The following is a 25,220-nucleotide window of genomic DNA, read 5'->3' on the forward strand; positions in this document are numbered from 1 at the left end:
TTACAATTTTCTCTAAATTATATATATGTTTACGGTTTAGTATTATGTTCGAGAATGGTCTGTTCGTATTATTATTCAAACAATTATGCATAGTCACTGCATTTATACCATTATTTGAACAATTATACATAGCCACTGCAGTTATATTATTATGTAAACTTTGAACACTTATAGATAGCCCTAATGATTGACTTCTCCGTGATTATATGAAGGAGACATCATATGTGGTAATGTGAATATCGGGCGCAAAGTTTCTACAATTACTATCAGTTGTTTTTGTGAGGGTTGAAAATGTGGACTGTTGTATGTCTGCACCAATATATATATTCAGATTGCTTGTGTGATCTTCATATGTGTGTGTGTGTGTGTGTGTGTGTGTGTGTATTGTGAACTTATAACTGAGGGGCCTATTGGTGTATGGCCTGGTTTGTGTGGTGGGGATATATGTTTTGTGTTTACCCTTCTCTAATAGCTTATATTGTCAACTCTTTACCTGAGTGGGGATATCTTCTAGGATCCAGATATTGTTCGATACTGTTTGGTACAAGCTCACCGATTTGGCACTCTAGATTGAATGGACTACTAATAGGAGTCCAACAGGATACTTGTGGCGGAGCTAAAGGTGAGTTAAGGGTTGAACCCTTGATTCACAAATGTTAGACATGAGGCAAACTAACTTGGTTACTAGAATCTAATGCTTTAATGCTAATGATCTAATACCATTATCAGTAATGTTTTATAAAATTAAAATTACAGGGGTGTGTTGTCCCCTGGTTCTGATGTGGCTCAGCCACTGCATTCGGGGTAGGTGAGTGCTGCCAAGTCAGGTATCATTTACATGCTCTGTCCTATGCAATCGAAGACATTATTTGGCAACTTAATTGTATTTTTGTATTGCGACTCAGTGTGTGAGGTAGGCGAGTGCTGCCAAGTCAGGTATCTTTTGCATGCTGTGTCCTATGCAATCAAAGACGTTATCTGGTAACTTCATTGATTCCAACTATGATTATTGGAGGGCACAGACATAGTAGCACAGCTCTTATTTCTTGTCCCTACTAGTATTATTGGTAGTGTCATTCTGAAGGAGGCTATAATTGAATCACAGGGATTATAAATGTCACCCATGTATTTTGTTTAATTTTCCCCTAACGAGTATAGGGTGTCTATGAATGAGAAATCGCTAGGTAAATCTGTCTAGTTTTTCAATTTTACAATACTTTTTTCAGCGCTTTGGTTGGCGAAATAGAAATTGAGGTAGGGCTGCATCGGAAGTTAAATGTGTTGGGTTGAAAATAAATGAGAGCTGTGAAATGTCGGTTTAAATTTTATTTTAGAGCTTCATCATTCTCTTGTTCCACTCCTTTCCGCGGATACACTCATATGCAGTCTTTGAACTTTGTGTTGAGTGATTGTTTCTTTTTTGTTCTTTATCCCTGCAGAAATTTTCTAAATTATTCCCCATATCATGTTTATTTCGCCCTGTTTCATCTCTATCCTAGGCCTTTAACTTTCTTTGAATATCTTATGACCTCCGTCCTATAACATGCAGCCAAATGTAACTTACCTTATATTCTGTTTGACCGGAAGAATTGAATTTGGATAGAATAGGAAGAAATTTGTATATTATGAGTTTTCTCTTTTTATTTCCGTTCGTACATATAGAAATTAGAGCTCAGTTACATCAGTCTCATTCTTACTTATCCATGTTCTCGAAATGTCATAAAAAAAATTGAATCTCCTATTGTTCACCTTTTCCTTTGTCCTCTTGCTTCTATTAAATTTGGTCTTTATTTTTTTTTTCTTGAATCTCAATTTTCTCATCATGTTTGATTTAATGGCTCTAACTCTTCTGACCAAATGGACCTGCTTTGTGGTCTAAGTCATGGGTAGTTTATAGGACGCTGTTCTTGCATAGGTAGATAGACTTACTTTTTAGCGCATCCTTAATATATAACTGATTTTGTGGTTGTGGGTGTTCCGTGTCTAAACTAATCTTCCAGGACGAGACGTCTAGTGAGATTGCATCATTGGTTTGTCTGAGTGAACCTTCTAAGAGCTCAAACTAATGTCTAAGGATAACTAATCGATGTTTGATCTTTAAAGCTGTTGTGAGGGCACATGCCAATGGTTTTGAACTCGAGCAGGATAGCACTTGGTTCCTTATAAACCCTCTCATTTCTGTTTGTTTATGCTATAGAATCAAGGGGGCTACAATATCATGGCAAAGTCCCACATTGTTCCATTGTATTGTACAATTGGCCCTTGTTGAACTCTTGATCCAAATCTTGTACTCTCTTCTGTCCCTTTGATTTCTATACATTTTCCTTTTTTGATGTTAGATTCAATTCTATACATTTTAAAACTTTCTCGTAATAGTAACTTTTTATAACATAACAATCCCAACTGCTTATATCAATTAAATATCGGTGAGTTTCATCACTTTATCCATATTTTTTCCTTTCTTATTATTTTATATTACTTAATAATTTTTTTTTAGTCTCCGTGACCAATTCAAACGTACAGATCCCGGAGGGACCGAGGGACTATCATTTATTCGAGAAACCAATATAGAAAGATAGAAACCCAGTTAATGTCTGGCTTATCTTTAAAGTTAACTTGCTCAATTTTCTTACTAATGATATAGAAAGTTAAGCAATCTGTAACTACTTGGGCCAGTTCACCATCCTTGAGTCCGATAAATTATCTTCCGTAGGTCGCTTAATTGTGGGAAGAACCCCAAAAAATGGGGCCAACATGCCAAAGAATGTAAGCAACATGACTTTATATTTGTGTCTAATCCACTATTAGTTGTTGCTAGATACTCAGCTTATATACTGATCATGTCAAGACCTGCATTAATCGACTATGACATGCATTAACTGGTTTAGCATATGCTAACCCGATTCTGTATGCTCCTGCTTTCTGCAAGTTTCAAGTAATTTGTGGACTCCGCCCTCTCAGTACTGTTCCGCACTGACAGCAGTGGCAGCAATCGCAAAACTATATATTTACATATACATGGCGTACTCCCTCCGTCCCAAATTACATGTTCATTTCGGTTTTTAAGAAGTCAAATTGAACAATTTTTGACTAAATATTAAAAAATATTTATTAATTATTTTTGAAAATAAAAAATTATATTTTAAAATAGATTAAATATACTTTTGAATGATATAATTTTTTTGACTTCTTCCAACTATATAATATATATAAATTATAGTCAATTTGACTAGTCAAAAGTCGAGGTATATTGGGACGGAGGAGTAAACAAATGAATCTTCACCCAAGAAGAGGGAATCCCGACCAGCTCGGGTGTCACAGTGTTGACATTTGAGCCATGGCAGAACTCATTGCAGTTCTCTGCCATCTTATAAAATAAAACTGAGTTGATTGTTGTTTTCTAGAATTCTATTATACGCGTATTCAAGTCTGTGAAACTGTAAAGAGGATGGTTCTTGTTCATCTTCCAAGTGAAATCATAACTTCAGATATTTTCAAGATTTGTGTATCATGGTTCCTGAAAAAGGAGGAAGGTAAATAAATCAAGGGTGAATCATGATGTTTCCCAAGTAAAGAAGAAAAGTACAGACATGATCCATCTGAAAAATCCCATGTGGTTGGGCTTACAAAAGTTCGGAAAAGTGAAATAAACCTCATAATAATTTGTAGAGACAAGAAAAGACACCCTACCATGTCAAAGATTGTGCTGGGATTTGCTTAGCTAATCTTGTCAAATGATGTAGAATAATTGTAGTAACATTTTATTTCTTAATATCTCTTCTGGACCTTGGTCAGAGTACAGATTTCATTCTTACTCGGTACACAAACTTGTTAACTAATCTTAGCAGGATTAGATCTAGCTAGTAACTAATTGTTCATCAAATTATAGAAGATAAAAATAGGCAGGATCAACAGTTTTGGGTGGTGGTAATTAGAATTGCGGTGATAAGGAGATTCAGGATGTTGCGATGCAATGTGCATCCCAGAACAAAAGTGACTTCCTTGCTTCCTTGCAATTCCTCAGCACCACAATCTCTTTCTGTTCAATTCCCTTTGGCTTGAAAACCCCGATCACTCCATTGGTAATGTTGTTTCTGTGTGGAGACACATGGTGAGCGAGTTGATTCTTTAGGTTTGTGGTGGCAGGTCGAGTAAGTTGTTTCTTTAGAATTGTGGTAACAGGCCGAGGGAGTTCATTCTTTATGCTTGTTGTCCCAGGCTTGGCTCGCCAGAAGTATTCGTAAGAATTGTATGAGGCAGCTGTGGCTGTGCCTGCTTGTGTGCCAGGCATGAGCCGCGTTGCTCGTGGTAGCGGAGGGAGTGACTGAGGCAAGAGAGTTAGCTCTTTGGTCATGGCATCCTCTATCATCTTGGCTGGTGTTTTGTAGTTAAAGTTGTCAGACCATGTAGAATTCTGGTTTTCGATTGCCACTAGTTTTTTCATCATCAAAGCTGACCTGTGCACATTTATGGTACCACTTTTCATCTTTGGCCTTTCCAGTTTCATCACACTTCCTTTGTCCTCCTCAACTTGTCCACCAATTTGTGCATTATTCTCATCCTCTTTAAATATCTCAAACATTTCCTCTAGATCTTCCTCCACTTGTTTATCATCCCCTTTTGCATCCACCACTTCATCAAAAACTGGATGCTCTTCATCCTCTTTTTCCTCTGGAGACGTTGTGCTTAGTAGTGTAAGGCGAAGACGTCCATCTTCACGCTGAGCCTGGAAGTTTTTAGTCGATGGAACAGCCACCGCTTGCAGGACTAGTCTTCCATTAACACGCTGAGAATGCATGTGAACGTGTGGTCCCTCGTTGTTGCTCCGTGCGAGTGAAGAAAGCGGAGGAGGGAAAGATCGGTGCTTTTGCATCATCTTTTTATCAGCAGCGCCAGAGTAACTATATTTTGCAACTACAGGAAACTCATCTCCCAAGTGATTCTTGATATCTTCATGTCGAGATTCCTCTTCTTTGTCGAAGTCACTCGCCTCCGAGTTAGCCTCAGAAGAGGAATAAGACGAAAACCCGTCAGACCCCGTCTCAGATCCTAGGTTTTCAGTACATATCTCAAGGCTCTTCTCGCTCAAAGTGCTGCTACTTTTCTTCAAAAGAGGATGAACATAAGGAGGTGGAAGTTCAGCCTCATCACTCTTTTTCTGCGATATAATTGTGCCCCAAACATCATCTTGCTTCTGCACACGAACTCTGCCTTCTCCTTCGGACAAAGAATCAAGGGCTGAGATGATGGCAAGCTGGCCCGAGGAAGCAATTTTCTTCATGGTCGGATGCTTGAAACCATTCTGCGCCAACCATGTTTTCGAGGACATGTCAGCCGAGAGTGTTCTGCGAAAGGAGGTCCCTTCAGCAGGCTTTAGACCTTGCGAATCATCGCAACGAAGAACAGAAGTGATCCCTTGCTTCTCCATCATGGTTGGCGACAGCTCCTCAAGAAAGCAGTTGTTGTTTGGTGCTGAGCTAGACTTGTTGACATACATCTCTTCCATTTGGAGAAAATCTTCTCTGCAAACCAAAGGAGTGATTAAGTATGAGAAGACTAATGGAGATCAAAACTAGAGATCAAGAAAGCTGCTAGCTTTTTACATGCAGTACTTAAAAATACCAAAAAAACAAAGAGAACTACGTCCATACGCAAATACTATGATAGCATGTGCCCACAGACACACACCGGAATGAACCGATATAATAATATAAGAGAGAAATGAAATGTAGTTGCTTACCTTGAGAAGCAAGAGAGTTATCCCCTGGAGAGTGAGAAGAGAGTAGAGAGTGAAGTTGATCCTTGGGGGAGTGGGAGGAGGCAAGGGAGGTGAGTGTTTGGGATGTGGCTATGAATGCAATTTACAATGGGTGGAAATTGGCGAGTATTTGTAGGCGCTCAGAATTGCCTAGGGAATCGGGTACTTGGGACCCGCCTGCATTGCCCATTTCATCTGTTTTTCTCTATACGACTCTGATTTTCTTGATGTAAGAACCATCTTTGTAATTGTGAACCAGCTCACAGATCATAACAAGGATTGCAAGGATTTGAATTCAAACTCAATATTTTGAAAATTTTGGGTTGAATTATCTCCATCTGATGTGATCCACAGAGGAGAATAGTGACCTCAAAGCCATTATTTAACATTTTTTGTCCGAAATTCAGCAAAAATGTATTTCTTTCGCTTCTTCATTTTTTTACCCTTTCTATTGTTACTTAATATATTTTCTAAAAATGATAATTTTTTACAATATAAAATTTAACCCATCACTTTCATCCATTTTTTTCTTGACTAATCCTCCCATTATATCAACTTTTTTTTATTACTTAATACTATTTTATACATTTCTTAACTTGGGCTAAAATCTAATGTAAAAGATTGGACTGGAAGGTGATAGTTTTCAATAAATTTTATAGATCTAAAAACTCGAATTCAACTATTTATCAAATATTTATGTCCGTTCGATCAAGATTTAAATAATATTATTCTATTCATTTTTATAACGAACTTGAAGTAGAAATTAGAAAGTAAAAGTTGAACGTTAAAAATTGTTGGGGAAAGCAGTAGCTGAACAGATATAGAGGAAGAGAAGAAGACGACGATGATTGGATGAAAATGGCTCAAGGAGGAATCCACTTTGGCAAAGAACATGCATGATTGTGGAAGCCTCAATTGTCCATCAATCATTTTAATATAAAGAATCATTTCATTCTTTCAGACAATACAACTATATAATATAAAAATATACGTACTGCATGCAACTGTACTGCAATCTAATAATTTCACACAGATATTATAATTTATATACTTGTGTCCATATTTAAGTCACGTCTACAAAATTATGCATGGGGCCTCTTTCATCTTTCTTCACTAATTTATGACACCAAAGGTTCCTCATCCAAGATGCCAACAGGCTCATAGGTATGTGTATGTTCAAGGAAGTAGGGCTGTAATTCGAGCCGAGCCGGACGAATTTTGAGCCGAGCCTAATTCGAGCCAAGATTAATCGAGTCGAGCCGAGCCGATTCGAATAACTAATCGAACCTAAATCTTTGCCCGAACTCGACTCGGCTAATTTCACGAGTCGAGTCGAGCCGGCTCGTTTGGCTAAACGAGCCGGTCTTAACGAGTCGAGCGAGCCAGCTCGTATAATTTTACACTTAATCGAGCCCAAACCTCTACCCGAACTCGGCTCGTTTAATTTCACGAGTCGAGTCGAGCCGGCTCGTTTAATTAAACGAGCTGAAACCTTTACTCGAACTCGGCTCGTTTAGCGAGTCGAGTCGAGCCGAGCCCACTTAAACGAGTTCGAGCCGGGCGAGCTCGCGAGCCGCCCGGCTCGAATTACAGCTCTACAAGGAAGGGATGGCATACACTTCGATGTTCAATCCACTCCTACCAAAAGTTTTTTTTTTTTTTTTTTTTTTGACGGATCACTCCTACCAAAAGTTTGTGACTTTGATCTTTTCAAACCACGCACCAAGACAAATATACATACATTTTATCGATTCTTGATAAGTTATACTCCTTTCATTTCAAATTAGAGGTCCACTTTCAAAAAATCACACAGTTTAAGAAAAATGGATATTCACAAATTAATTATATTAAATGAACATAATATGTGGGGTGAGATTGATCTAGGAAATATAAATGAGAGATATATGGAGTATAATTGACTTTAGAAATATAATTTTGCATTGAAAGTTGAAGTGGACAAGTAATTTGAAACAATTTTTTTTTTTTTAAGTGGACATGTAAATTGAAACAGAGGGAGTATTTTAATGATAAATAGTTAGAGTAATTATTCTTGTTTGTCCGGCATGAAATTAATTAAAAATATTCTAAAATTCACTCTCATGAGAGTCGGCTGCTCCATCTTCATCTAACCTTAGCCGCCTTCATCTCCTTTGCCACCTCTTTTACCCATCTCTATCCCGGTGTCCTTTCATCCCATCTCAATTCTCTAACCGCCTTTTTTCCATCCGCACAACACTTTCTCTCTCTCTCTCTCTTTTTTAATTTTCAAACAATAATCTTCTACTATTTTTTTTCTTCAATAAAATCGAGTTTTGTTTCACAAAATTCGGGAAACCCATTTGAATTTTTTCGATGTCTTATGTCTGAGTTATTGTTTGTGTGTTTGATTGTCTCGCTTTGTGCGATTTGTCTCGCTTTATGCCATGTGTTTGTGTTGAAAATGAATTTTACGGTGTATTGAGAGATCCGAAGACATCGCATCAACAACACTTTCCGCATGTATGTAACTGGTGTCCGGCCGGCGGCCGATAGATAGTTGGGGTGCATTTGGAACGGTAGTGAACGTGCTCACCTCTCGTAAAATATATATGTTCATAACATGATATTTCTAAACTAAGTTTTTGTAACCGAGTGTTCTAAACATTGCACTATCCATGAAATTACTGTGATGATCAATTGTGAAACTACTGTTTTAATTATAAAATTATCTAACAGATAATTTAAATTACGCACTTATATGATAATACATTATTATAAGTCTCGTAATTTTAAGATCACACTCTTAATTACTTTCGCCTTAGGCAATTGGAGGAAGAAAATAAAAACCTGGATGCCTCTTGTCTGCCTATAAAGCTAGATACCACAACATTTTTTGTTGGGTTTGTCTAGTGTGTGCCCATGTGCACATGCTAAGCACTAACATTTATAAAATTGGAGAGATTTGATTGGTGTGGTTGTGCAACTGCAGGGGGTCCACCATTATTAAAGAAGGTAAACCAATAGAAACCATCCAAATTTATCAATTTTGGTGCTTAGTGTGTGCCCATGAGCACACCATAGAAAAAACCTTTTTTTTTTTAGCTTCCGACACTTATCTACACTACTGGTCTATTTGTTAAAAGCTGTTTTATCTCAAATTATTACTTTATCATTAATAACGCAAAAGCTTCTACCCCCTCTGTCCCATTTTTTTTTTTTTTTGACGAAACCTCTGTCCCATTTAATTGTATACGTTTCTTTTCAACTGCTCGACACGCATTTCAATACTCTTATAAGACGTAGTTCCGTAACTTATTTTTGAGATTTTCTTTTTCTGAATAAAAATATAACATCCAAATTTTAATTCAGAAAAAGAAAATTTTAAAAATAAATTACACAACTACACTTTACAGGAGCATTAAAGTCCGTGCCGCGTCCCCGTCCCCCAATGTATACTACTCAGGGGGACGGAGGGAGTAACCAATTGTAAAGTGAAAGGTGCTTATTGTTCTTGACTAATGTTAGGTCAAATCACTGCATCAAAATACCTCTGATTATTTACAAGAGTAATAATATTCAAATTATTTAAAATGACAATTCAGAAAGTAAAAGTGAAATTGATTTTAATTTGATAGATTCATATTATAAGTAATTTATTACTTATTTAAAGTATAAATATAAAATATTGATAAAATTAATGTAGATTGATAATTGAAATTATAATTTTAACTTTTATCATATAAAAAATAAAATAAAATATCAAAAAAAATACTAATTATCCATTCATGAATTCAAACTTTTTTTACTTATTCTTAATATAAAATCAAAATAATTTAAATCTGACTTTAAATGCCAAATAGACTCCTGCCATATAAAATCATAGGCCACATATAATTTAATTGTATATGGTATTAGCATGAATAACCCTTTTTGTCACTCTCGCTCTCACATGAGGCACTTAATAACCCGTATATGCATCTTTTTCCAACTGATGGATCCCCTCGACTCCGTGTAAACTAAAAGCTATGAATTCTTAGTTGGCTTCGACAGGGGACAGCCTAGCTAATAAACTCCATCTCAGGTTCCACCAATTTTGTTTCTACTTAACGCACTAGTTCTCATCCATCTCTCATTGCATATTAATTATTGAAGAATTTCTCTCGCGTAATATATATTAGTCCATGGCTTAAGATGCATGCATATAAACCAATAAATTTGATTTCCTTGCCTCTATTTTTGACTTGCACCCGGTGCTTAGCTCATAAGCCAAAATCTTAACGTGCAAATATAAGTAATTACTAGATGAGTTTCACACTAACCAGCGACCATAGCCTTATCAAATAACAAGTAGTGTGTTCCTAACTTAAAGTTAAGGAAGTTGAATTTTTTTTTTTAAATTATTTGGAATGATGGAAATAAGAAGGTTCCGAATAAAGTGGTATATTAAAAGTGGATTGTAATATGAGTCCGACTCTCCATTATATCAAGGGGAATGAGAATTGTGAAGTTGGGGAATGTTCTCCGAGATAAATATGGCCGATAGGGTTTAATGAGATCCGGGTAATGACAAATTTGTGTTTTTAGATTGTCTTGAGCAAGCCCGAAACGTGTTCGAAGACCTGCGTAGGTTTTATTGAGACCGGAATAAAATTAAATTTTTGCTCTTGTATTGTCCTCGGAATATCTGAGGTCCATTCTTAGTGAGACTCTAGCGGTCGAGTATCCTTTGTAAGACTCCAACGAGTCTGAATCGATTGTACACGAGCAGGATGAGTGTGAGCGAAAATGTACCCCGGATGAGATGAGTGATATGATATAGGAACGGTTAATATTGATTTCTTTTTATTTTAATAACTAGTTGAAAAACCGCGCGTTGCGGCGGCCTATAAAATTTATATTAATGATTTAATATTAATATTTGTAAAATGCAATAATTTTGTGGCAGTTTATAAAAAGTATTTTAATTAATGATTCAAAATTAATATTTGTAGGATAAAATAAATTTTAGATTATTAAAATTCTGATGTTATTTCAGCTCCACGCTTTCTTTCCTTTGAATAAAAATTGACTATAATTCATGGTGAAAAAATGAAAATAAATTTATACACGTAATTAACAATTTAAAGTACGACGAATCTTAATTTTATTTGTGTTTTTTTTAGAAGTAATCATTTTCTTATATCGTCACCTTCCTCCAATTTTTTGGATTGATTGTGCATAAAAACATCTAACTTAAATTCGTGAGATTGTGCTCGATAACTACCTTTCCTTGTAACAATCTTTATTTTTAATACTGTATAAACAATCTTCACTTAAAAGTTGCTTGAACAGAGCAAACTGATAATGCATGAATAATTTTTTCTCGTATACAAAATAATTATATAAAAATTAACAACAACAAACATGTCAGATGAACAGAACAAATATTATAAAAGAATAACCAACAAACATACATCACTAATAATTAATTTATTGATATCATTCATCAATATCATGTCAAAACTATATTCTTTTCCCGTGTTTCGATTTGTCGACTCCTTCATCAATATTAAGTCAAGACTATATTCTTTTCCCGTGTTTGGATTTGTCGACTCCCATATAGCGGTCTATAACTACTTGCAACAACCTTTATTTTTTTAAAAATGTATAAACAGCCGTTGCAGAAGAACGGCACCGCCGAGTTATAATTCGAGCAAGAGAACTATCACCAGAGAGAGATACAGTTGTGATATTGAGAGAGAGGAGGTTGTGTTTAGATGATCCAAAACTCTACAATCTATAGGGGTATTTATAGGTTCAGAGAGACTTGTGTGCTACTTTTTCCCATAATTAAATAATCTGAAACAAAATTAAATTAAAACTTTCAACCTACCATATTCCATAAATAATCTGAAACAAAATTAAATTTTTGAAACTTGCTTCTAATGTACCCAAAACTAAAAAAAGGTAGTTTTTATTTTTTTATATTTGTCATCCATACTCTTTTCCATAATTAAAAAATCTGAAACAAAATCAGATTAAAATTTTCAAGCTACCATATTTCATATATAATCTGAAACAAAATCAAATTTCGGAAACTTGCTTCTAATATACTCAAAACTAAAAAAGGTAGTTCTAATTTTCGATATTTTTCATCCAAAAATTCCAAAAAATTAGAAAAATCGAACGGACCGATGTGAGAGGCGCCACATACACGCCCCGCGCTTCTCCTTTATATAAGTATATTGATTTTTATATTTTTCATCCATACTCTTTCCCATAATTAAAAAATCCGAAACAAAATCAGATTAAAACTTTCAAGCTACCATATTTCATATATAATCTGAAACAAAATCAAATTTCGGAAACTTGCTTCTAATATACCCAAAACTAAAAAAGGTAGTTCTAATTTTCGATATTTTTCATCCAAAAATTCCAAAAAAATTAGAAAAATCGAACGGAGCGATGTGAGAGGCGCCACATACACGCCCCTCGCTTCTCCTTTATATAAGTATATTGACTAGTGAATAAAGCCGCGCTTCGCGGCGGCGTTATAAATTTTGATACGAATTAATATTATAATAATATAAAAATTATTTTGAGTCATCTTCCGGTTAAACATATAACTAATAAAAAATATTATAATTAGTATAAAAATTTGTTTAAGTGGTCATCTGTCAAACACAATACAAATAATAAAATTAGTTCGAAACCCCTCTCCCATCAAAAACAATATTAATCCATAATTATTATTTTTATGATAAAATTAAATATTACAGTATAATTTAGAACAAAATTAGTTTGAGCCGCTCTCTTGTCAAACACGATACTAATAACAAAACATCATAATTTAAATATTAATTTAAGTCTATTTACTGTCAAACACAATACTAATAAAAATTATCTAATTATGATAAAATTAAAGATTATAATTGGATAAAAATTATTTTGAACCGTGAGCCCGTTTTAGCAAAAAAAATATATTATAACATAGATAAAAATTATTTTAGTCACTCTCCCGTCAAACATAAAACTGATAGAAAGTTTTTTATTATTTAGATAAAAATTAGTTTAGGCCGCCTCGCGTACCCGTCAAACATAATACTAATCGAGAATCATTTACATTATCATAAAATCAATATATGATTTCTATTTTATATATCCTATTTTATTTTATTAAATATTTTTATTTTATGATTTCTATTTATTAATTAAAAATTATTATTCATTTATGGTTCTAATTTTTGCTATTAGTTTTTTAATGATTATTATCTTTACAATCTTTTATTTTCCACTCGAAATTTAAGAAATTATAAGAGTAAATTGAAAATAAAAATTGTACGTATTACCTTACAAATATTAAATATAAATTGTATTTTATCTATGATTGTTAGTTTAAATAAATATAATCCTATTCCTTATTCTTAGAGAAGAAAAGAATCGTATTATCTTTAGAATTCAAAAAGAAAAGAATTGTATTAACTTTTGGAATTATTGAACCTAATTTTTTAAATTATAATTATATTTTCAATCCAAAATTTAACAAAATTATAACAAAAGAATTTTATTGTTTTTAGAATCCAATAAAAAAATTGTATTACTTTAAGATCCGTGAATTTGATTTTTGGAATTATAATTTTATTTTTTATTCGAAATTCAAGAAAATTATAAAATTGGATCCAAATATTATCGAGATTGGTTGTAAGTCCATGCAAATTATTGTAAATAGGGTTGTAAAGATCTCATAGATGTTTTCATGATAGAGATACTCTGGAAGATGCTGGTTTTTATATATAATTTGGAAAAAAATAATTAAAATAAGATTATAAATTTATAACTTTTGAAAGTAAGAATTGTAATTTTTTAATTATATTTTTCCAATAGTTGTTATTTTGAATAAATAGAATTCTACTCTTTTATAATTCCTAAATAAGTAAGAGAGTTGTACTGTATTTGCAATTTTCTTATCTATACAGTACTTGAACCTGATTTTAGATTATAATTTTATTTTTTTATCTGAAATTTAAGAAAATTATAAGATTGAATCGAACAATTCTAACCTGATTTTTAGAATCCTTTTTCTAGATTCTAGAGTACTATCTTCGGAATCCAATAAGAAAAGAATTGTATTACCTTTAGAGTTCTTGAACCTGAATTTTTTTAATTATAACTATATTTTTCTCCGAAATTTAAGAAAAATTAGAAGACTGAATCGAGTAATTCTAGAGACGCCCGCATCCTCCTTTATATATATATATATTGATTGGTATATGAAATATTATAATATTAGTATCACTACCTACTAGGTCCGTATCCGCTTACTCAAAACCGGATCCGGATCCGGATACGGATACGCAAATTTTAGAATAAAAAGATCCGTATCCGTATCCGACCGCATATCTGTATCCGCTTTTTCAAACATCATCAAAAATCAAATATACATTCTGAGATTAATTAAAAAATATATTTTGAACCGTTCAACAGCAAATGTATACTCAGTCTGAAATTAATAACATACTTTAACAGAAGTTTGGGCATTCAGTCCAAATATTTTGAACAAAATATTAATTTTAACTACTTAAAATCACAAAAACAACACTATCTGCAACAATTTTAAAAAGAAAAAATTTGATGCAGATAGTTTCTTTCCTCCATTTGCAAGACACTTAATGTTTCTTTTTTATTTTAAATATTAATTCTTTTTCGAAATTTATATGATAAAATAAAAAATATAAATAAATAATAAATTTATATAAGTATTATATATATATATATATATATATATATATAAATATATAATAATTTCGGATACAAATTTTTTCGGATACGGATACGCCTATATCCATATCCGTATCCGCAAACCCCGGATTCGAATACGGATAATATCCGTTTTATTCCGGATACGGATTATATCCGTTTTTTACCGGATACGGTAACAGATTTTTCGGACGGATATCGGATTTTTTTGATTTTTTTGACAGCCCTACTACCTACACATCAAACAACTTATAATATGCACACGAATACCATGACTTGCAGTAGTATATCGTGCTGGTTTTCAAATTATTCGAGGTCTATTAGAATAAAGTCTAGTTTAAATATGGATGATGGAGGTCTTAAAGAGACACTGCCTTAATGAAGTCCCTTTTAAGTGTACCTCACAATATTAATTAACTACACAAAAAATTGCTAATAAGGTCAACTGTTTCTTCAATTGGATGGCATGGAATTTTAGCGTGCATAGTCAATAGTCAATAGTCATTAGAGAGAAAAACTGCATGCATTATGAATTCTTAATTATTACACACAAGGTGGAGGTGTAAAGGTCTAAAATCTATTGTAGTTGACTTGTGTGAATAAATAATTAACAATTCAAAGGAACCGACGACTACACTTAATTAAGGGTGTCCCATTTCTTTTATGTAAACAAAATATAATGGGTTAATTCCAGCAAAAAAAAATATATAATGGGTTAGCGCTGATGTGAACATTATTTAAATAAGAATATTAAATTTTTATTTTTATTTATAAAAAAGATTTAAAAAATATTTATTCCACAGGGTCGATGTTTTTAGAATTGTGTGTTAAAATGTTAGATATCATCTATTTTAAAACGGAATGAGTACTTATGGCGGCGTTGGTGTTACATGAAATCTGCAGTGAACAATAAACGGTTGTGATACTCAAAACACACTCGCTTAAAAGTTGGTGGAATTTTCAAAGTCACAATTATTAATTTTTCAATTATGAGATTTCGGCTTATAAATTATTTTCAAAAGTCAACTGAAAATAAAAGTAATAAAATGATTCTAATTTTAAAACAAAACGACTTATATTTCTTTTGCAAACCATCATAAATATCTAACCGGGCAATTAAGATTTTACTATAATAAATATTTTTTTTAAAATTTCAAATATTATTATAGAATAAATAATCAAAAATTAAAAATATGTCAAACCAAAATTTTAATATATTAATTTTTATTATATATAGAGAGTACATGGTCCTACTCCAATACCATCACCAAATACAAACTAACTTAATTAAGTACCGTCCGTCAAAAAAAAAAAAAAAAAGTACCGGCAAAGTTCTAATAGACTTGAGTGGGGATGAGAATGAACTCTATGATACTCCCTCCGTTTCTTTTTTCTTTTCCTGCTTGTGATGTCGGTACTGTTCATAACATGAGACAAATTACTAATTTAAATCTAATCTATAAAACTAAATATAATCATGAGTGATCTTGTTAGATTCGTATTTACGAGTACTTTAATATGGTGAAATTTTTATATTTAATAAAACTACAAAATGAAAGATATTAACGATCAAAAGTGTGTGTTGGCAAACGTGAAAAGTACAAACAGGAAAAGTATTTAGGGACGGAGGGAGTAAGTAATAGTAAAAGGGTAAGTAACTGTCATTTAAGGATGATTTCTTTTTTATTTATATTTTAATTCATGTTTGAGTTTTTTTATAAACAAAAGTTTATATCTTACTATCTCCATTTTTTGAGAGATGATTACTGTCTCGAGAGGGGTATTTATTTTGTACATATATGGGAGCAATTTAATAATTTTCAGTCACAATATATTTTGGTGTGAACTAAATAGCTAATGATCAATTTTGTCATTGAAAATATATGACCAATGAGACCACGACAGTACATGAAGTATTTGCAAGTGGATTCTCTATTTCATTGTACTTTACATTATATGTGTGACACACTTACGATAAAGATGAGGTGGAAGAAAGTGAGAACACTGGCAACAGTAAGAGCCACAGCCCACAGAATCGAAAACGATGGAGTATGCAATAGAATATGTAATTTAAAGGGCTATATATTATGTGCAGCAGAAGGAAAACTAAAACAAATAATAGAGCATACGGTTCTGCTTACTCACCACTAACATGCAACTTTTATCACAATCCATAGCTCTCCATTTGCATATATTCTCACTAGCACTGTCCCCAATTTAACTTGTTCCAAAATCCAAAGTACTGGATATTTTGATTTTATTGTTGAAGGTATATTTCTGCACTTATTTTGTGATTTGAATTTTATTTTTTTTATTTTTATTAATTTATAATTATACACACTTAGGTACTCATTTAATATATATTCATCTTTTTTATAACAAAATTCAAATCTCTGATTTTTTGAAAACTTCAACTCTCATTTTTCGATCAGTAATTCTTCTCTGAACCTTAATTTAATTTCGGAGATGAGGGAGCACAGGTTTGTTCTTTTTTGCCTGTAATCAGCAGCATATTACATGGTTTTGCTTAATTATTGTACTAATTACAAAATATAACAATGTTATTTTGTTAAAACATAACAAAATCATGAAACATCACTAGTTTAGATTTTAGATATTATAATCCTGTTTGACAAAAACTGTCTGCTAAGATTACGGCTTCTCAGTTCTTATGCACTACCTCCATTGACATATAAGTTTCCTGGTCGTGTGTTTTTGATAGGTGTTTCGTTATGGAAGTTGGTACTTCTATTTTGGGTTAATTATCAAACAGGTCATTGGAAAATATCAAGTGGATCACTCGGAAATTTTTGGTCTCATTTGAATCACTATAGTCATAAAATATATCAAAGAGATACCTCTAATATCTTTTCGTAAAGTAAAATTTATTTTTCATTGAATTCCACACATTTTTGTTGGGTGTTAGTATAATCAAATTAAAGGTTATGAACTCTAGTATTTATGATAATATATTCAGATTTTAAGAAATTTATTTACTATTTATTTTTAATTTTACAATTATTTTGTTTAATTTATATCAGATAAATAATAAATAAATTTCTTAAAATCTAAATATATTATCATAAATACTAGAGTTTATAACCTTTAATTTGATTATACTAACAGCCAAGAAAAATGTGTGGAACTCAATGAAAAGTAAAGTTTACTTCTTAAAAAGATATTAGAGGTATCTATTTGATATATTTTATGATTTTAGTGATTCAAATGAGACCAAAAATTTCTGAGTGATCCACTTGATATATTTGAGCGTAAAAAGTGACCTATTTGATAATTAACCCCTTCTATTTTACAAGATTTAAGCGAAGGATAAGCTTTTGCATTTTCGTAAAAAAAAAAGTTACTTACGAAAAGTGTACTCCCTATGTCCTATCATTTCTTTACATTTTTTCAATCACTCGACACGTATTTTAATGCGCATATAAAATATAATTTCATAACTTTTTTTTGAATTTTTTAAATAAAAATTTAGATAGTAAATATATATTCAAAAGAAAAATTTCAAAATAATATATTTTATGAAAGTATTAAAATGCGTGCCGAGTCCCCGTTCCCCGATGTAAACAAATGAGGGGCGGAGGGAGTAAGATATTTTTCTTTGACTTATTTATACAAATAAAAAATAAGATACATGCATCTCCAATGGATTTGTGTATAATTGTTGACTAAATTGGAAACCTCTAGGATCATCTCTGATCATGAAGATCTCTTAACTAAAAACTGAATTGGCATGGTAAAAATAAAAAAGGGTTAATAATCGAGTAAGTAATCAAATCGGTCACTTAAGTTAGCCACAGGTAGCTCTAAAATTGAGTTAAAAGAATAAAAATATTATTTATAAAGATTTACATATTATTCTCGAATATTACCACAACTAAATACAATGTTATGATTTCAGGTATTTAAAATAATATATTAGATTTCATCGAATTTAATTACTAATTATTTTTAACTAAAACAAAGAAAATATTTATATAATAAATATGATTACATGTTTAAAATTATTGATATATTAGATTTGAATAGATAAGAGATGAATTTTACAAAAACACATAAAAACGGGACGAAAATAGTATCTTCAAATTACCGGTTTCTCTGTCACAATAACTTAATACTCTCTCTATCTCAAAATAAGTGTTGTTCTGACTTTTTTCACGTAATTTAAGGTGCAAAAAAGTCATACTTCTATATATTATTTTACAAATTATTTTTTTTTTGAATAAAAGTTTCGCATCTATATTTTTATTCAAAAAAAATAAATTTGTAAAATAATGTGTAAAGGTATGTTTTTCTTGCATTTTAAATTACGTGCAGCGATTCAGCATTTTGAACGTCTCTAATTTGAAATGACACTTATTTTAGGAGGGAGAGAGTAATTTATAATGAATCATTTGCTTTTTGTTGTTATCCGGAAAAGCCCTAGCCATGAAAATTCTAATTAAACACAGTGAATCCACTCAAACATGAAGCAAGAATATCAGTATCAGCTGGCTGGCTACGTACGTAGGTCGGCTTTACAGAGTAAAGCAAAGGCCTGCATGAACCATGATAAGTATTGTTATCCAGGAAGTGTGGAATCAAATTTTTTATCGCAAAGGATTCTAGAATAGACCTGTGTCTTTCCAAATTGGGTTAATTAGGTATTTGAAAGGGAAAGGTATTAGTATATTTTTGGAATAAGAACATGCGTACAAAGTTTAAAGCATTAAAGCAATTAAATTGATTGTAGATGCCCATGTAATTATTTTTTTAATAAACCGCAATCTCATCAGTCCATAATAGTATATGAAACGTTGTTCTTGTTCTTTATTCTATTATCGGTTATTGTTTTTTTTAATTACTCCCCGTGTCCTTTTCATTTTTTAATATTTTTTTTTACAGATCGATATGCATTTTAATATGTTCATGCCACGCCCCGTACTTCAATGTTAAGAATTGAGGAGGACGGAAGGAGTAATATTTTGCTTTGTCACCATTTGTATTTTCCTTGGTAAACTGCTTTCTTACTGGTTAATTAGTTATATTTGTAATATAATTACTCAAAGTAATTGTCACGAGGTTGGTGATTAGTTTTCACCGAGGAAATTAAGTTCAGAGTAGTTTGTTTGACTTTTAAGTAGTTACTCCTTCCGTCCCATTTTAACTGCTTTTGACTTTTTTACACGTATTTTAAGGTGTTAAAAAAATCACATCTAAATATAATTATTTTTTTATAAAATTTATATCAAATAAAAGTTTAGAATCTAAACTTTTATTTGATATAAGAATTGAATGTTTTTATTAAGCGTAGACATTGTCTTTTTACACCTCAATATACGTGTTAAAAAGTCAAACATCAGTTAAAATGGGACTGAGGGAGTATATTGATTAAATTTTGACTATAATTAAATATTTTCATATATTTTTAAATTTGAAAGATATATTTCAACATAGATTAAATATATTTCTAATTACATAATTTTTTTTTCTTGTTTATATAATAGGTGTAGTTTTTTTTTTTTAACGGAGGAACCCGCAGCCGCTACCTTTCGGATGCGCACTGGTAAACCCACGAGCTCGTCCTCTCTTTAACCAGCTGAACCACAGGCTCCCACGAGCTCGTCCTCTCTTTAACCAGCTGAACCACAGGCTCTGATGAACCACAGGCTCTGATACAGGAGGCATAATCACAAATTCTGCTCCCTTCGGAAGTCGAACGTGTGACCAAGAGGATACATGTCCTCTCTTTAACCAGCTGAACCAACCCTTGCGTGCATAATAATAATAATAATAGGTGTAGTTGTCAATCAAATTTTGATAAGTTTGACCAAGTCAAATGAGAATAAGATTATTAATTTGAGATAAAAAGAGTATTTGTTTTGAAATATATTAATATTTCTTATTTTAAAATTAAGTAAAAAAAGAAACGGATAAATTTTCAAAAGTAAGTGAATTAGACCGAGCCTAATTTTCTAGTTCAGTAATTTGTCGTTAAGGAGTTGTACAATTTTATGAAGTGAAACCACTGTGTTATTTACTACAGTACATTTAAATGAAATGGAATAATATCCTATAACCATAGTTTCTACTTTCTACATGATGAAATAAAGAAAATAGCGGCGGCTGGATTTATCATACGGACTTCGGAATAATAAGAAGTTGAAAAGAATATGCTAAGACGATATTTCTGTAAGCCCATTTTTTGGCCCCATGATGCACTTGTGGCCCAAAATATCAACAACTTTCTTAGCCCTTGGCTCGTTGTAGGTTCGGATCGGTTATCTCTCTCCAACACAATTTGAAAAGCGAGGCCTAACACGACGTAACACCATTATCAGATTCCAGAGCTAGGAGCTCAGATTAATTCAATATTCTTATTTTATACGAACACAAAAGTCCATTTTATATCTCACAAATATGATTGTAAAAATTAGAAAATAGAAATAATCAGTAAAATTATTGATTAGAAATTACTCGAATGGTTAGGATCAATCAAAAAGATTATTCGAAATAATATTATATAACATATCATTTAAAAATTATATTACTTAATAGGATTTTAAAATCGGCGGAATCTAGGATTTTAAAAACCATGACTTTTAACACCTCGAAAAGGTTTATGGAGAAGTGGTTTTTCCTTTTACATGTCAAATAAATTTCAAATTAATAATTGAGTCCCTTTATTATCAAAAGCAACTACTAAATTTGCGTAGTTGATTTTCTTACATGATCTGAAAAGCAGCTAACAATTTGTTTCAAAGTTACTCGAAAATGGTTAATATTTCTTGTGTCCGTTGTTCATTTGTGATGCAACTGAGAGAAGCCTAGATACCCCACGAGTCCACATCTCGTATTCCTTGTCATTCTTGCATTCGAACTCTACAATCCCACGTATCGTCGTTCTTAATCCAAAGTAGCGATGCTGCTCTCCATTCTCCAACAACTGTCTTCCAGGCCATGCTGACATGTTCTTGTGCACCTCCAACACTACGTCTGCAGCTCCAAGAAAGTTCAACTATTATAGAGCGTTCGTAATCATGCATTTCATTTGAAATGACATTTTTTAAGTTGTCATGTCAAATTCTCATGTTTATACTAATACTAGCTTATAACCCGTGCTTATAACATTTGTAATTTTATCGTCTATATATTTAAATTTAATTGAAATACAAACCGATCATACCGACTTAATATTTAAATATTTTGACTTAATTGATAATAAAAAGGTTTATTAGAAAACATTATAAATTAAGGAGACCTGTAGAATAATATCAACCGGCAGATAAAACTCGAATAACCAATACAATTATTAACATTTTAGGTTTAATAGAATAATAATAATAATGATAATAATAATAATATATAGTATAGTATAGTATAAATAGACAGTATAAATCTATGACATTCTCGAATAAGCAATACAATTATTAACATTTTAGTTTTAATAAAATAATAATAATAATAATAATAATAATAATTATTATTATTATATATAGTATTGTATAGTATAATAGACAGTATAAATCTATGATATTACCTTTAAAGTGATAACATGGAGTAATTAAATATAACATTAGTGTATTTAGTTGAAACATATTGTATACTGTATAGTAATAATTATATATAATAATATTATATTTTTATATGTATGTTGCATGTGTTATTCTTAGAAAATTTAGTTTTTTTAGTTAGAAAATATAAAAAATTAATAATTTTAGTTAAATAGGTAATTGATTATATAAGTAGGCCCATAATTCGGCCTAAGTACCGACCGACCAAACTTTTAATGTTTCGGTTTTAATAGTATAGTATAGATTTGAGAATTTTAAATGAAATCCAAATCCATATTCTCAAACAGATTTTCTGTTAAAATTCAGAATTTCAAATGAAATCTAGGTTTCCAAACGGACCATTACATTATTCTTTAGGGTCTTTTTTATCTACGTTTTGAACCAAGTGTATTTGGTACTTAAGTTGGAAATTTACGTGATTTTTTGAACTAGTTGGGGGAGTGAGGGTCATGATTCAAACCCATGCACTTGTCATAGGAACGAGAGATGCGTTTTTGCCTCTAAACTATACGTTAATTACAAATTATTATTTTTTGGATAACTCATTGATTCGGAACAATTTTTGCCCTTGCTCAAATAGATTTACTAGAACAGAACTGCAATCAACTTACTTTTCTTCTTTTTGGTTATGGTAGAGCCAACATGTTTGCTCTTCATCTTCAGCATTACCTGCAAATTAAGACACCATGAATATCCTCGAATTGTTTAACGTTTACCCATGCTATGGTGGCCTAATTTGGTGACTGCAGGTTTTGTAGGATTTACTTAACTGCAGTAAGGCATTTGTTTGTAAAGGTTACCCTAGATTAATAATTACCTGCCCAGTCCGGTGAATGTAAACTGATACAAATTTCCAGTGGAGATCACCTGCAACATCATAAAAGTTTCTTCACAACGAAGCTTGGACGATGAAACTGACTTGGTTTTAGTTGAAATATCAATTACCATTTCGAGTTCTTTTCAGAAGCTCACTTCCTCTGGCAAGGAGTTTTTGATATTGCTCTGCACCAGGGGAACTTTCTTCCGGATATTGCTCCTCTGAGCATCTAGCACTTGATTCATTTTGGCCAAATCCCACTCCATACCCTTTCCCTATTGGGATCACTGCTGCAATATTCCATGCTTCCTTTAACGCTCTTGCTTTTAAGGTTGCTGCTCCACGTAGAGCTGCACAAAATATTCATTCACATTCATTCTTAAAGCATTACTAGTCATATTGCTTTAATTGTGATTTTTGTCATTTACAAATTTACAGCAATGAGAAATTATCAGCGGAGGCTTGCAAGTACAAGATTGATTATATTACCTGTGGCAGCTGCAGCTGTAAGAGTCAATATATCTCCATGTGATCTGACATTAACAGCTGAATTAACTACTGATAGAAGGTGGTCTCGTTGAGCTCCTAAGGACTCTGCAGCCTCCACGCATTGTGCAGCGACTAATGTAGCTGCTGAAGCCACAGCCATGTCAGTCTTTGCCATTTGGTCATCTTTTCTAGAAGCTGATGTGGTTGCCGTGGCTGCTGCAATGGCGGCCAGTGCAGCAGCCACTCCAGCAACTGATACAGCCGCGTGGATTTGAGCATTTTGAGCTCGGTTATCTTCCCTTTTCCTTTCTCTCCTCTCCTTCAACCACCTTCCAACTGTCTTGCTACCTGGCGTGTTACTTCCACCACTAGCGTGGCTGTTTGCGTATAGAGGATTGTTTACTCCTAAGTACTGCATTGCACAATTGGTATTACAAACTCGTTAATTAGGCTCTTAACTCCAATGAAAGCATTTCCCTTCAATGTCACTACTGATATACAAAATTGAATCATCCGTAAACAGGTGAACGTTTCAATGATTAAAGAAATAAACGCGGTGGATGAGAAGATTTCAGCAGATGTTTTTATTATCTTGTAATAAGACTAAACACTAACCCGAAATGCAGGGGTCGGCTCAGTGTCAATACAAGGGACAAATTTTGAGCAATATGTTAAATGATCACCGTCTGGAACCTTTTCTGAAGTTCTGGTAACAAACACTATGAGATGAATCGATACCCGTGGTAATAAAAACAAGTGAATCGATAGGATGAACGATAAGGATCATGGAATTAGGCGGCTGATGAGATGAAAGCATTGTTTTTTGGCTAACAAACAAATAACCGTGCTTGGAAGTTTTGATACGTTCGTGAATAACTGATTAACTATGTAAAATATAGACTCTGATGCTTAAACAAAGATTAAATCTAATAAACGATTATCAAGTTACACACCTTAACGACGTTTTCATACTCTTGTGTGGGGGAAACTTGATGACTGCCTGAGGTTTCTTCTAGGAGGAAAGCACTCAATGGTCCGCTGCTGTGAGATAATCTCCCTGAACTTAACGGCGATGTCTCCTGCCATTCATTTTTACTTTTATTTACATTTTCATCCCCGGAGTATCTACTATATTCCACTAAACGTAAAATAGTGAGGGTCCGGGTCCTGACACGCGATTGTTGTTACAATTTATCTGCTATTTCTTATAGCTAAACTCTTTTCCGCCATATTTCATCGTGTATAGATTATTGACAACAATCACTTGTCAGGACCATCTCCTAAATAATAAACATTATAATATTTGTTTTTTTTGTATATATGGGATTATCTTCAGCTCTAACTATCAATTACTCTCACGTGTTTTCATGTTAAAATTGTTACTCATAATAAGGCTATAACTCACAAGTATTTACTAGGAGAAACTCACAGATTGAGACATAATGCGTTCGAGCACAAGCTGGGATGTTGCAGAGGAAGCAGACGAGAATGTATTCTCCGACAGCACCAACGAATCCTCTGCTCCGAGGCCAGCAGATGTTTCATCTGTTATGAAGCTACTAAAACTCGTATCAACACTTTGGTTGTTCGAATGTTTTGAGGGATAAATAATTAGCTTGGGAAGAGGAGAAGCGTCTGATTTCGACATTCGAAGCGCTGAGGGGCTCCATGATCTTGCTAAGAACTCCATAGACTCCGTTGGGCCTTGGGGCAGCTGAACATCACTCTGCATTTGCCTCTGCTCCGGCCACCAACTTTCCATTTTTTCAGTAAATAAACGTGGAGCTTTGATACTAATTTCGAATAAGTAGTGGTATAAATTTGTTTCTTTTGTGTGGCCTTTTTGAAGAGAGTTTTTCATGTGTGTATGTTA

The 25,220-nt window shown here is 32.6% G+C and overlaps 2 protein-coding genes across 2 annotated transcripts; both read right to left on the minus strand.

Moving 5' to 3' along the window:
- Positions 1-3,740: 3,740 nt before the first annotated feature.
- On the minus strand, positions 3,741-5,865 carry LOC108206642 (protein FAF-like, chloroplastic). Its single transcript, XM_017377017.2, has 2 exons — positions 5,741-5,865; positions 3,741-5,522 (listed from the first exon to the last, which is right to left on the minus strand). The coding sequence occupies exon 2, from the start codon at positions 5,504-5,506 to the stop codon at positions 3,956-3,958; it is 1,551 nt and encodes a 516-aa protein (XP_017232506.1). The 5' UTR covers positions 5,507-5,522; positions 5,741-5,865; the 3' UTR covers positions 3,741-3,955.
- Positions 5,866-21,097: 15,232 nt separating this feature from the next.
- Positions 21,098-25,216, minus strand: LOC108198418 (VAN3-binding protein-like). Its single transcript, XM_017366175.2, has 7 exons — positions 24,777-25,216; positions 24,301-24,426; positions 23,348-23,759; positions 22,987-23,208; positions 22,859-22,908; positions 22,653-22,710; positions 21,098-21,463 (listed from the first exon to the last, which is right to left on the minus strand). Exons 1-7 carry the CDS (start codon positions 25,206-25,208, stop codon positions 21,246-21,248), a joined length of 1,518 nt encoding a protein of 505 aa, XP_017221664.2. The 5' UTR covers positions 25,209-25,216; the 3' UTR covers positions 21,098-21,245.
- Positions 25,217-25,220: the final 4 nt, after the last annotated feature.

This window comes from Daucus carota, chromosome 1, assembly GCF_001625215.2.
Source record: "Daucus carota subsp. sativus chromosome 1, DH1 v3.0, whole genome shotgun sequence".
Classification (NCBI taxonomy): domain Eukaryota; kingdom Viridiplantae; phylum Streptophyta; class Magnoliopsida; order Apiales; family Apiaceae; genus Daucus; species Daucus carota.